This window comes from Triticum aestivum, chromosome 5B (assembly GCF_018294505.1).
Source record: "Triticum aestivum cultivar Chinese Spring chromosome 5B, IWGSC CS RefSeq v2.1, whole genome shotgun sequence".
Classification (NCBI taxonomy): domain Eukaryota; kingdom Viridiplantae; phylum Streptophyta; class Magnoliopsida; order Poales; family Poaceae; genus Triticum; species Triticum aestivum.
Window position 1 is genome coordinate 408,466,615 of NC_057807.1, and position 14,004 is coordinate 408,480,618.

The window sequence follows — 14,004 nt, forward strand, 5'->3', positions numbered from 1 at the left end:
TGCATGTGGGGAGGAGGTTAGCTGCTGCGCTGTACATGTAGCCAAGGATGAATTGGCAGCGTTTTGTTGAGCTCGGTCGGAGTGGTCCGTCGCGCTGGCAAGTCATTACTGGCTACGTGTTTGCCTCGTTTCCTCATGCTAGAGCCAAGATGTCATATCGTGTTGGGTTGGGGGTTTCAGACAAAGTGTGAGCAGAAAGGAGTAGCACAAACAGGTAAGCCAAGGTATTAGTTACCATTCTCTTCACACTTTCACAGCAGCACCTCCTTCCTTCCTGCTCTGAAAAGCTTGCACCGCGCAGTCGCGCACACATGTTCTTTTCTTCAAGTCGCTGTCCATCTTGTGGTAATATGTTACAACTTATTAAGCTCGTTTGAATTCAAGACGCAACGAGGCCTATTAGCTCAGCTGATTAGAGCGTCGTGCTAATAACGCGAAGGTCGCAGGTTCGAGACCTGCATGGGCCAAATTTTTTTATGCAATCTTCTGAATCTGATGTGTCTTTCTCAATCACTGTTTTGTGCACTTCTCGTAGATAAAATGGATTACTCCCTCTGTAAAACTAATATAAGACCTTTTATATATTAGATCACTATTGAGTTGCTTTGTATCGTGAGCTGCAAGGCTAATATGGATGTGCCGTTTTGATATACTTGGCTTATGTATGTCTTGTTTTCTGAGGGAATTTTGGTGTCTCGTGTCAGATAAGTAGTATGCTTGTAGTATGATGTAAATTTTGATTCACTTACTGTTTACCCGCTGGGATATGATCTTCCCACAAAATCTGAACTGAGCGCAACTTGGTTCACAAAAACTGAATTGTCGATTCACTTACTGTTTAATTCACAAATTAGATGGCTGATACGCTGCTTGATTCTACTTGGTCGTTTTCATGTTGCCAGGAAAGTTTATTTCCAGGATTTATGTGACAGAATCAACAAACATACCAACTGAATTAGGAAAATAGCTCAACTCACCAAATTAATGCAGCTGAATCACGTCATCGAGTCAAGATACTACTAGTAGAATACAAAATTTACGCACAGATATCGCCTTCGCATATTTCACTGCATCATAGTACTACTATACACCCATCCCCTAAAAAAGAACTATTATACATCCAAAGATTGCAGCAGAGATTGCCTGCATGCCAATTTGCGCAACAGCAAATGGTTTTAGATGAACGAACAAAATAGCGTCTGTTTTATATAAATTATGTCCGAACTTATGTGAATTTTGTCGTGCTTGCATGAAAATCAGCAGGTTTATTCAAACTCCTTTGAAATATATCCAAGTCGAGCATTGGACATCGTAGTCTCACTTATCACCGATACCAGGTCTTCATCCTCTAGTGCTCAAACACACCTCGACATGGTGCACTCCATCACGAACCGCCATGAGTATTCGCTGCCACACAATACACAACTACGAAGTGGCCATGTTTTGATGATGAAGCATATCAGTTGACGGTGTAGACTGTTGTGTTAGTCTCCAGAGGAAAACCCTATTTTTGACGACACTCCAATTTTTCAAAGTTGGCACCAAGAGCGCTGCTCATTCTTTGTATTGGACGAACCCCCACTTCCATCGAGCCATGCTTCCCTTCGGATCTTCCTTGTAACCAGCATTCGATAAACAGATCTTACAGAGAAAGAAAATGCCTTTTGGGTCATGACCTCAAGCCCAAAAATCTTCGACCTGTCTTGTGCATACGCGCATAGAGCGTATTGCCTCAGCATCAAAAGGAATAAACGCATTGTGCACTAATTCCCTGTTTAAGTCCCTGATATTATGTAACATGAGCTCACTAACCAGTTTCGGAGGGTTATGTGCTAAACTCATGATGGGCCTCATATTTTTCTCACCATTTCCCACCCTTCAATCAAACCTTGAGCCAGAATTCCTTCCCCTTCTACTATTGCCCGCCGTACCTGAGATGGTGAGCTTCCCAGTTCGGCCTGCAAAAAATCAGAAGTTGGGAAACAGTTTGCCTTGAGGATTCTAGCGCTTAGGAAGTCCGGGTCCTAAAGAATAAGCCATGCATTTCGAGCTAACAGAGTAAGGTTAAACAATTCTATGTCACGGCAATCCAAACCTCCCATATATTCGGGTCTTGCCATGACCTCACAGGGAACCCAAGTGGCTTTTCTTTCGCCTTTCTTGCTTCCCCATCAAAACTTTCTAACGAGTGAATTTATGTGATGACAAAGTCCTCTAGGGAGTTTGAAGCAAGACATTGAATAAACCAGAACAGCCTGAGCAACGGATTTGATAAGCACATCTTTACCACCAGTTGACAACAATTTTTTCATCCAGCCTTTAACCTTGTTCCAGACTCAGTCATGCAAGTACTTGAAGGCACCGTTTTTTGAGTTGCCAACATCACTTGGCATACCCAAATATTTCTCCGAAAGTGTTTCATTTGGTACCTCAAGTAACATTTTTATTTCAGTCCTCACAACAGGTGAGACCTTGGCGAGTGCCATCTCTTTCAACCTCGGCAGCAATGCCTCGTGCGCAGGTGAGACAGCAGCACCTTTTTTTTTGAGAATGTGAGATTGCAGCACCTGCCTACGAGAAGCCCAGGTAAACTCCCAAGCCCATCTATCTTACACCCGCCTCTGGAAGACAAACCAACGGAGTCAGATCGTCTCTGTATATTTGTCTCAAAAAAAAAGATCGTCTAAAAAAAAGATTGTATAATTCTTTCCTCCGATGCCTGTTGCTGTGGTTTAGGGCAGTTCTCCCTGAGGTTCCAATCTCGGATTGTCTTGTCTTTTGATCCGCCTTCCAATCAAAGATTAGAAATCCTTAGGGACAATCCTTGCGCGGACGCCGGCGGCAGCCAGCATGAGCGGCAAGAGCAAGGAAAATGGGATAGGTTAGGCCCTGTTTGGTTCATAAGTCCTAGGACTTTTTTTAGTCCTAACTTATAAGTCCCAAGTCCCTAAAAAGTCCCTACCTGTTTGGTTAGGACTTATAAGTCCCTATAAGACCATATTACAACTATAAGTCCCTATAAGACTCTTCTTGAGAGTCTTATTTCATAAGTCCCAAATGCCCACTCTAAGTCCCTATAAGCCCCTCATGTTCGGTTTAGATGGGACTTATAGAGACTTTTTTAAGTCCTTAAACTAATAAGTCCCTGGAAACAAACACCCTCTTAGTCCTGTCTCTCATTCACGTTTTGTTAGTGTTTGCCTTACCTTTCAAAACCAGATTAATCTTTGTGCCCTTAACACAGAGTTAGATAAACCAGCTGCTCAGGTCAGGTGGCTTCACGCGTGATAGTTCAGGCTTGTGGGCGGGGGTCTGTGTAATCCCGTTCACTTACATCTGTTCTGTTTCTCGTCAGATATGATTTTCGATCCGTCATCGCCCGAAAAGAAGATTATTGATTGTTCAACTTCAACCACGCTGTTATGCGAGACGCCCTCTGGCTTCGCAATTGTCTCTTGTGATGAGCTCGACCCCAAAATTCCAGTGGAGGTACTTGTTCTTCCGTGGCTCCTTCGTTTCGAGCAGGAATTCAAAATCATCTGACCACTTTTCTTCTCTGTTTTTCTTCTTGCAGGACATCTGGGCATACCCACCACAGGTTCTTAGTAACACTACCATTTTCCTTCCTTCCTATTTCATGCTTGTTGCCGGCTCTAATGATACGTACTGTGATGCACGCAAAATTCACTGCAATATTTCACCATTCTTGATAGGCGGGGAGTGGAGTATAAATTTAAATTAATTGATCGCACCCTTTCTACTTCGAGGGAGACTTGTAGATCTCACATTAGGTGATATTGTGAGATCAACCCTAAAAATTCATATCTAGATATTTTCACAAAATCTGAAATTATTTGACAACATCCATGTGGGGTGTATCTACAACTCCCCCCCCAAAAAAATCAGCTCAAACTCGATTTACATTTAGAGATTCAAAAAAGACAAATTCGTATATGAATAGTGGCAGTTTTGGGTGAATAGTACTTTGACACTATTCACACATGATTTTATCTTTTTTTTTCTATTGATGTAAGTCGAATTAGGAGCTGAAACTTTTTGAGGTTGTACATCAAACATTGATATGTGTCCACAAAAAAATTGAGAATATTTGAACATGTATTTTTTTCCAAAAAAAATCGATCTCATTGATCTCACCTAATGTGAGATCTCACACAAGTCTACTTCCTCCGTTCCAAAACATTTGGAGTTCTAGGTTTGTCCTAGGTCAAACTTCCTTAACTTTGACCAAGCTTATAGAATATATTTTTACCAATATCCACAACATCGAATATGTATAGTATGGAAATATACTTTATGATCAATCTAATAAAAATAATTTGGTCTTGTAAATGTTTGTATATTTTTCTAGTCTTGGTCAAACTAAAAAATATGTTTGACTTGGGACAACCTAGAACTTCAAATATTTGGGAATGAGGGAGACTTTATATCACAATAAGTTTCCTCAACCCACCATGAGCACACATCAATGAAGCACTAAACCATAGAAAATAGGAATTGGTTTTACATATACTCCTGCAACCAACTAACAAAATGCTTAAATATGAATACAAATTGCAAACATTGCAATAACTAAACACTTGGTTTTCAGAGATATGTTGAAACCCGTGAAACATATAGGCAACCAGAGCAAGTAGCTGTTACTTGTCACTGAACTGATCTGAATTTTTCTAGATTAGAATCGATCACGCATGTCCGATTAGGTTCCGGTGTCATCGTGCGCCATCTTCAATGGGCAGACATCTGCTAATAGGCCCTTCAAAAATAAATTAGTGTTAGGTTTGTCCCAGGTCAAACTTCCTTGACTGTATAACTGTCATGATTTAGACACATTGAATGGTATTTAACAAGCATTTTAAAAATCCCTTCTGTGTTTCTTTCTCAGAATGTCAGGCTGGTGAGCTTCAAAAAGTTTGAAGAGAAGTCTAGCGCCATTGACCTTGCTAAGGAAATTATTTATAACGAACTGTCTGAGATGCTCACCGAGTTTTGTGGCCCTGAGCAGAAACTACTTGTTGGACGTGCTGAATATAAAAGAATAATTGAAAGGAAGCTGGTTAGTGTAACTGTATAAGCTTCCTATTTTTGCTTCTGTTCGTGTGAAGAGAATGGCTCACCATTTAATTTGTTTTCCAGGGAATAACCCGTCAGTATGATAATATTGTGGAGGAGGTGATTTGGGTTCTAGAGAATATCATGCATACTTTATTGCCTGAGGAAACATCAGAGCCGAAGGAGTACCGCCGCTTCAATGGCAAAGGATTAATCCTTTTCTTACGTCAATATGGCTTTCTTGTCAAAAACGACTGGGTGAGCTAACCGCTTGTCCTCATGTCCTTATATCTGACAGGCAAATGTTGTCTGCTTTATTGCTCCATTGTGATGCAATTTTAGCCCTTTCTTTCTTTCTGTAGTAACCTCGAATAAGTCTTCTCTGGATATGCAGTGTTAGCCCCCTTCGATTGATTGTGTGCTTATAATGCTTTATTTTATTGCCAATGAACAAAGTTATTCATAGACATACTGTTCGTATTGTAAATTGAAATTTAACATGAGCTTTTGTAGAACTTTTTTTTTCATCTTTTTCCTGTTTCTTTCAGTGATGAAACAAATGCCCATTTTGATCCAGGTTACTGAAAGCATTGTTGAGACGGCTCGTCGCTTGTATCATTTTGAGTTAGATGAACGTCAGTACTTGGATTCATTGTGCAGTAAAATACAGAAATCGGTTGACCTATCGTCTCTCACCAAGGATTGGAGTTCACTCAAATTTGCAACAGCTCTGAAGTTTCTTGTTTACCCTAGACAATCGTATGAAGTTTGGAAACCTAGTAAGGTGATTGTAATATATTCTACATGCATTTTAATTATCCAAAATATGCAGGCAGTTGTCATCTTAACACTGAACTGACTTGTGCTTCTTTCAGATTTTGTCAGCTTCTGAGTTTGTGAGCATAAAGTCCATGAGACAACAATACAGAGAAACGATTATGTCCGAGATCAATGTCTTGTCAGTCTACAAAGATGTTAGTGCTCTCTACTATGAAAAAAGGCTTGAGATTCTGGCGGATATAAACCTCTTGCTGCCGTTGAGGCCAAAGGTGATCAAATTATGGAATTCTCGTTTTTTGAGAAAACTCGGTTCGACTGATTCGCCTGCTGGCTCCAAAGTTGGAAAAGAAGCTATTATTGGTGTTGATACTGATGCAAAGCAAACGAGTGCAGCAGAAAACATTGGTGAAACTGAGAAAAAGAATGGCACTGAAGAATCTGGTGCAAAGGCAGTGAAAGCAGCGGAAAACTTGGAAAATTTTGAGCCGCCTCAGACTGCTGATGCTAGCAACGAAATGACTGCACGGCCTACTCGAGAAACTAGTGGAGATGGGATGAAGGCTGTAGACATTGCGGGTGAAAGCAGGCAGAACGGACAGGTATTTCCCCTTGGAGGCCACAAGAGCAAAGAACTGGATTTCCCTGAGACGGAACCAGATGTTACCTGTGATGAGCAGGCTGGAGATACTGATGCGAAGCAAACGAGTGCAGCACAAATCATGGGCGTGAGACTGAGAAAAAGAATGGCATTGAAGAATCTGATGCAAAGGCAGTGAGAGCAGCGGAAAGCTTGGCCGATGTGATGCAGCCTCAGACTGATGGCGCTAACCTGCACATGACCGCACCGCAGGACCCAAATGAGATCCAAGCCGTGCGGACTGAAGAAAGTGCAGGTGTGGAAGTAACTGGAATATTTAACAAAAAACTACCATAATTCATGGAACCGTGCCTACAAACTACCACTTTACGATTTTGTCCCAAAAACTACCACTTTCTCGCTAATCTGTGACTAAAACTAGCATGTCTGAAAAGAGCCCGATTGCCTCTTTTAAACACGTTTCTGACTGGTTGGGCCCACACGTAAGCGTTGAGGTGGCACATTAGCATGTTTGATGGCAGCCGAGGAGCTCGCGGTCGCCGGCGAAGGGCGTGGGGCGGGCGGCTCCAGCGGCGACCCGCGGCGGCTCTGGCGGCTGCAACAACGACCCGCGGCGACTCCAGCGCCGACCCACGGCGAGCGGCTCCAGCAGCGACCCGCGGCTATCACGGCGAGCGACTCCAGCGGTGAAGGGCGGCGGCGGCAGGTGCGAGGAGCCCGGGCGGCCGGAGGCGGGGGCGCGGCCGCGGGCGTAGCAGGTGTGTGCGGGGCAGGTGTGGGCGGGCGCGCGTGGTACGAGGACGGCGACCACGGTGCGCATGGCGAGGGGCGGCCACGAGCGCCGTGGGCGCGCGCGTGCGAGTGCGGCTCGGAGCACGAGCTCCGGCGCTCGGCCACGGAGTAGAGGGGAAGTAGCGGGCGCTGACGATGGTGACGGGGAGGTGCACGAGGTGGTCGGGGACGCGGCGAAGTGCGGGCGAGAGGGTCATCGGAGTGCACGTGAGGTGTTCGAGGAAATGCCAGAAAGAGGAGGAGGAGGAAGAAGAAGATTGATGCTGACAGGTGGGCCCATCCTGTCAGAAAGGCGTTTAGAAGAGGCGAATCGAGCACTTTCCCGACTTGGTAGTTTTTAGTCACAGATTAGCGAGAAAGTGATAGTTTTCGAGACAAAATCGTAAAGTGGTAGTTTGTAGACACGGTTCCATAAAACGTGGTAGTGTTTTGTAAATACTCAAGTCACTGCACCGCCGGACCCAAATGAGATGCTGATGTGTTTGTGTATTTGTCGGTGCAATGTATTGTAAGAGCATCTCCGGCAAATCCCCTAAACAGTTTTGCTCTTGAACTGTAATAGAGCTTTCCATTGAGCATCAACCAACAGCCACGGGCAGATCGCTTGCTACATCATCGTGCACCAAGGCTGGAGCTTCACCTTGCCAAACAGCATGGGCCTCCTGCTACCGTTGTGTACCAAAAACTGCTAGTTTACCAGCTACTGTATTACAATGTCTAGGACAGAATTGAAATGTGAAGCTGGTAATTTTTGATCATTGAAGATTTCTTATGTAAAAGAAAAAAACTGTGTTCAGACACGCAACTGTTTCAGTCTGCATGGCATCCCTGGCTCGATCAATTCGGCCAGCTGCTGTTCCACACGGCATCACCTGCAGAGTCCCGGATTACAAACCAACATTCCCTTTCCTCTTAGGGCTTGTTTGGTAAAAGCGGTTTGGGGAGGTTTAGGGCAACTCCGGGGGGGGGGGGGGGGGGGGGGTCATCAAACGAACTAATATGTGATTAGACGGTTAGGAAGAGAGTGGTATTCCCAGCCCATCATGCTTCAAGTCCTAGAGTTGACGTTGGTGCTCGCATTTTTTTGATTTTATTTCAGACCTTTGGACCTTCCGGCGATGAGCGTTCGATGGAAGAAGATGTTTCCGTTGACTACGAAGTTGTGTGTGGTCTTCGTCAATCTCAAGATGCTGTGCCGGCTCAGTCTCTCTGAAATGCTCATCTGTACTCCTAATGTCTCAGTTGGTAGTCCGCGTTCCAGGTTTTACTTTAGTCCCACCTAATTTGGTCTTTTTTGATACTTCTTTGGTACTTCCTCCCACCTCCCGCTCAGCCGCGCAAAACCAAAGAAAACCCCGCGATCGAGTGCCTCTCACGTCCAATCTCCCGTCGCAATTAACTAAGATGATGGAAATTAAACCGCCGACAACAAACCGGCGAAAATTAACCAGCGAAAAAAAAACGCCCGAGTCTGCATCCTCGAGCGAGGACTCGTGCCATCGAGCGAGGTCTCGTGTTCCTCGTGCGAGGAACAGTCTCCGGAATCTGCCCTCTTTCGCCCGCCGCCGCCCTTCGATCCTTCGCCGCCACCGCTCCATCCCTGCACCGCCGCCCTGGCACGTAACTGCCTGACTCCACTGATCCGGCGCTGGTCCCGTCCAGGACCCTCCGCTCAGCGCTTCCAGGATCCGGCGCCGATCCGTTTCAGGACCCGTCGCCGGAGACGTCCAGGACGTGGCGCCGGCTATCCCTTTTAGGAGCCCCCGCCGAAGGCGTCCACGATCAGCCGCCAAATACACTCACTCCAGGTATGACAGATCCCCCGCCGGCGGTCCGTTTCAAACGTTTTTAGTTCGAATCTGAGATTTACATCCATCGCATTTCATACACACACCCCATGAGATATACAGCCATCACAGGCATCACAGAATCGCAGTTTTAATAATGTACAGCCATCACATACATGTCAGGCACCACATGACGATGCACCAATGATACATTAGTATAGGTCTGTAGATCTTGTAATCTACCAGACATCCAAAGACTGCAAATTAAAATAGCAGCAAGTAAGGTTCAGTTCAGGACACAAATCGTTTTGCATTTTTCATCCACAAACGTACAGAGAGAATCAAACTGAACAACTTGTTTATTATATGGTTATATGATGGTTGTTTCTTGGGAAGTGCAAAACTGAACAACTCTCGCATGTGTTAAACAACAAAAGTGTCCCTAAATATGGCATTGATAGCGTGTAGCAAACAAATAATTCAAAAAATAGTGGTACTGGAATATATGTCTATATACTTGAAGCAAACAAAACACAAATATATCCAGTTTAAGGAGTTTAGCTATCACCTCATTAATTTGACCTCAACTTCTTTGGTGCTATAGCACATGTTTTCGCCAACAATTGTTGTGAGGTGAATGTATTGAGATCAAGTAGTTTTAGTGCCAACAATCTGGTGCAAAAACAACACAACAAAATGTTCACATCATACATTTATATAGGAATTATTAAGAGGGCTATTACTATGAAATGTTCAGATAATTTTACCTTTAAGGCAGCTGTAATCTGCTCTAATCTGCTATACACTCTGATAGTTCAGTACGCATTAGCCAGCCGTAGTTCCCTGTCAAGAAAAAAAGTGTGTTGGCAATGGAATCTTATCAAAATTGTAAAGTAAAACACACATCACTGAAGAAATCATATTGACCAGGCCTTAGTCTCACTGAAAAGTAGCTCCCAAGAATAAGTAATGGCCAGGCCTCATTACAACGGGCCATCATATTGACAAGTAGCGGAAAATGTAAATCAAGTCGCTGCCGACTCTGTATGGAGAAAATATCAGATATAGCCTGCTCTTATATACTATCTCGTTATTTTACCTCAAAATATTATATAAATTGTTTTTATATATTTTTTGTAGGAGGATATGAAACATTTTTGACAAAAATTAGCTGTCATTTTGCTCGATTCAGAGCTGAATAAGCTAAAAGGAGATCCCATATACCATCAACCTGACGGCGAAGAAACTTTAGCTAATTCTGATGTTGAGATCCTGGAGAATCCATCTGACGTAGTCAAAGACAAACATCATGCTCCAATCACTATCATACCCACGGACCAACGTGAATTACTTGCCGGCCTCTGCAACTACATCATGTCTATCGATGATGCCGGGTGTTTGGAGTAAGTATCATGTATCAATATTTAATATGCGGATTTATATTATTGTTCTTCTCATCATCCAATTTATAGGAAGGTATGGGTCCGGAGCTCGACACCCGATCCAATGGGCCTAAGTCTTAACAAACTTCAGTGCATACTTAACATGGATCAGGCCATGGACAATGACTGCTCCAACACAGCCGTGCGTATGCTGGCATGCGACGAGGGAGTATTGTTCACAGACCCTCCTGTCCACTACATGGATCTACGATTTTGTGTAAGTTATCTTAATTCTTCATTCTATGTGTCCTTAGTATCAACATGTTGAAACAATATTTCTTTTTTTACTTAGTCCATGTTGTTAGAGTTAACACGATGTCAGAAGTTTTGCGAGAAGGAAACTATCCAGACGTTGGCGACATTATTTGATAGCTGGCCTGAGATGGACAAAGACATCTCATCGTGCAACAAGGTAAGTAAAGTATTTTGTCCATTGTTAGCATGGTTTATTGTTGTTTCTAATACCTCCACTTGTAGATTTATCTTCCATATGCATCCATCGGCCGATACATCTTGTACGTCATCGACAAAGAGGCACGTCGTCTATATATTATGGATCCTATTCAAACATCACAATCGTTAGAGGAGAAAAAATTGAGGCATGCACTGAAATTAAAAAGTTTTGCAAGGGATTTCAAAGAAGCTCTCGAAATAAGTTGCCTGGTTGGAATTATGATATATCTAAATAGCAATGTTTATTTCCGTCTGGTGTTCCAACGAGTATAGATGGGTAATGATTTCATAACAAAATTATTTACTTTTGTTATCACTATATTATTTACATTGTTAATTTAAAGTTTTGCAGGAATTTGTCTGGCTTTTTTGTTTTTCATTTTATGCTCTGGTGGAACGGTGAACATTTGGTCAAGCCGATTTTTGCGGTGAGTATTGTCCGTTACATATTTTAAGACCTTCGGCGTGAAATTTTCATACTAACTACATCTATGCGTTTGTGCAGGATGGGTATGAATTGAGGAAGCAGTTTTTATTATACTTGCTAAATCATCGCGGAAATGAAGCTAAAGGAAACTTACCGGATATTGTGAAAGAATTTTTTAAGCGCATCATCTAGATATTAATAGTTTTGTAATAGATGTTTACTTGGATCATCACTCAGTTTGTTACATGGACATGTCGTTAATTTTTCTTTATGTTATCAATCTACATTACAAAAATGGACTTCAATTATTAAATAATTATGTTTCAGTTCTATTGTTTGTACGTGTGGATTTTAACATGTAACTCTTGCAAACTTTTTCAAGAGCCCGTGACAACGCATGGGCACTCTACTAGTAAGGGTAAGGATAGAGTGTGTATGCGTACGTTCATATAGGTGAGTGTATGTGCGTATGTATGAGTGTCTGCATTTGTACTGTGTTGGAAAAGGTAGGTCATCAAAACAGACCTCATAAAATGTCCGCTGAGACGTTTTGACGTAGGCCATTCAATCACAGTCACCAAATGTGTCTCTGATCCGGCCTCCTGTATTTGACATGCATATGTAGATCAATAACAATTTAAGCATATATTTAATAGTTACAAATGTATGAAAAAGTGTGGATTTGTTGTACCCAATACCAATGTATCCACTATCTCATCCTCCAGTTGCATCAAGATCCGTGTTATTCTTATATAAAAAATCTCTTTTTTATTTCCGCCAAATAAGAGAACATTTGACCGTGAAACTTTGTAGGTCAACTATACATAAGTACCACTCATTGTATAAAATGTTTCTCAATTTTTTGATGAAACATAAATTTGTCAAATTTTGACAAATTTCAAATTTTAAATGAGTTGTATCATTTAAAAAAATATGTTGCGTCAAAAAAGTTCAAAAACTTTTCTGCACATATTAGTACTTGTGTGATGTTGATTTGCAAGGTTTTGAGTTGAAATATTCTTTTATTTGGTAGAAACAAAAAAAGAGAAATTTGCTTGCGCGAACTTTGATAAAAGTGGACGGTGAGGGTAGAGAAGGATGTGTTTGGTTCAAGGGAGATGCCAGGGTGGCTAAGGGTATCCCTATCCAGCTGGTTAGGGATAGCCATTTTTTATGTTTGCTTGATGGATGAAGTTAGCCTATATTTTGTTTGGTTGTGAAGGATAAAGCATGGTTAGGATAGCCACTGATTTCCTGTTCCTTTTCCCCTTTCGGCTGATGTAGGACAAAATTAATCAAAGAACCAGTATTTTGGGGAGATTATCAAGTGAAACACATCAGTACACCATGCACACATATACACCACGCACACGCGAGAACGGCAAGCGCGGCCCACACGCCCGCCCGGCAGCCCGGCAACCAGGCCTGGCGTACAACACGCGCAGCAGGCACGTCAGGCAAGCACGTCCAACGCGCAGCCGGCAGACACGCCCAATACGCAGCGCGTGCAGCACGCCCGACCTCCATCTGCAGGGCTCCGTCGCATGACACTCACCTGTCTGCCGCCGCCATGACCGCTGCTAGGTTGCAGCTCAGCAGCTCCAATGGAAGAAATGACAAAGGAAGGAGAGAATGCACGCCAAGTAAGAAGATAGGGAAGGGGAGATCCATACTGTCGCGCACTGATCTCCGTCGTCGTGCTTCGATTTCTACGGCCGCCGCCGCCGCAGGAGAGAACAGAGCTGGACGAAAGCGGGGGTGTAGAGAAAAACGTTTCGTGGTTTGCTTCGCGTCACGCGCGCGCCGGGATACGCAGGTCCGCGAGATTTTCGCGGACGCGCTCAGCCTCATTTTCGAAGAATATTCTCAGCATCCGGCTATCCCTATCCCAACTCGCCCACGAACCAAACGAATGGCATCCAGAAAAAAATGGCTATCCCTGTCCCAGGGTGGGATAGCCCAGCAACCAAACGCATTGGAATACACTGGTATGGGAGCACAACCAGAACTTTACTATATGCTATCACAATGAAAAACAATCTATTTTTTACATCAAATCAATCCTAAAAGTTTTTAATCTATGCCAGTGACCTTTCTTATTTGGCCCCCAGTCCGGTTGTCCGTAGCAAAGACCACACTTTTCAGCTAGTCTGACCTCCTCCGTTTGCGTATAGCGCTTCAATATGCTGGCCCGGTAGACTTGGAGAATCTTCGTCGCATTAGGATCCAAGTCCAACATATTTACAACATTTTGGAGTCCTTCGAAGAGGCCTTGATCTCAAGTTTCTTCTTTGGAGCTTGAGCTCGTCTTGCATCTCCATGAAGATGTTGGGTTTCGTAGTAATTTCAAAAAATTTCCTACGCACACGCAAGATCATGTGATGCATAGCAACGAGGGGAGAGTATTGTCTACGTACCCAACGCAGACCGACTGCGGAAGCGATGACACGACGTAGAGGAAGTAGCCGTACGTCTTCTCGATCCAACCGATCAAGCACCGAAACTACGGCACCTCCGAGTTCGAGCACACGTTCAGCTCGATGACGATCCCCGGACTCCGATCCAGCAAAGTGTCGGGGAAGAGTTCCGTCAGCACGACGGCGTGGTGACGATCTTGATGAACTACAGCAGCAGGGCTTCGCCTAAACTCCGCTA

At 43.5% G+C, this 14,004-nt stretch overlaps 1 protein-coding gene and 1 non-coding gene across 2 annotated transcripts; both read left to right on the forward strand.

The window, feature by feature from the left end:
• The first annotated feature begins 393 nt into the window (after positions 1–393).
• On the forward strand, positions 394–467 carry TRNAI-AAU (transfer RNA isoleucine (anticodon AAU)). Its single transcript has one exon. It is a non-coding gene; the product is annotated as a tRNA-Ile (tRNA).
• A 2,622-nt stretch (positions 468–3,089) lies between these two features.
• On the forward strand, positions 3,090–7,189 carry LOC123114814 (uncharacterized). The gene is made up of 6 exons (XM_044536218.1): positions 3,090–3,489; positions 3,575–3,598; positions 4,904–5,074; positions 5,155–5,328; positions 5,648–5,854; positions 5,946–7,189. Exons 1-6 carry the CDS (start codon positions 3,358–3,360, stop codon positions 6,624–6,626), a joined length of 1,389 nt encoding a protein of 462 aa, XP_044392153.1. The 5' UTR covers positions 3,090–3,357; the 3' UTR covers positions 6,627–7,189.
• The last annotated feature ends 6,815 nt before the right edge of the window (positions 7,190–14,004 follow it).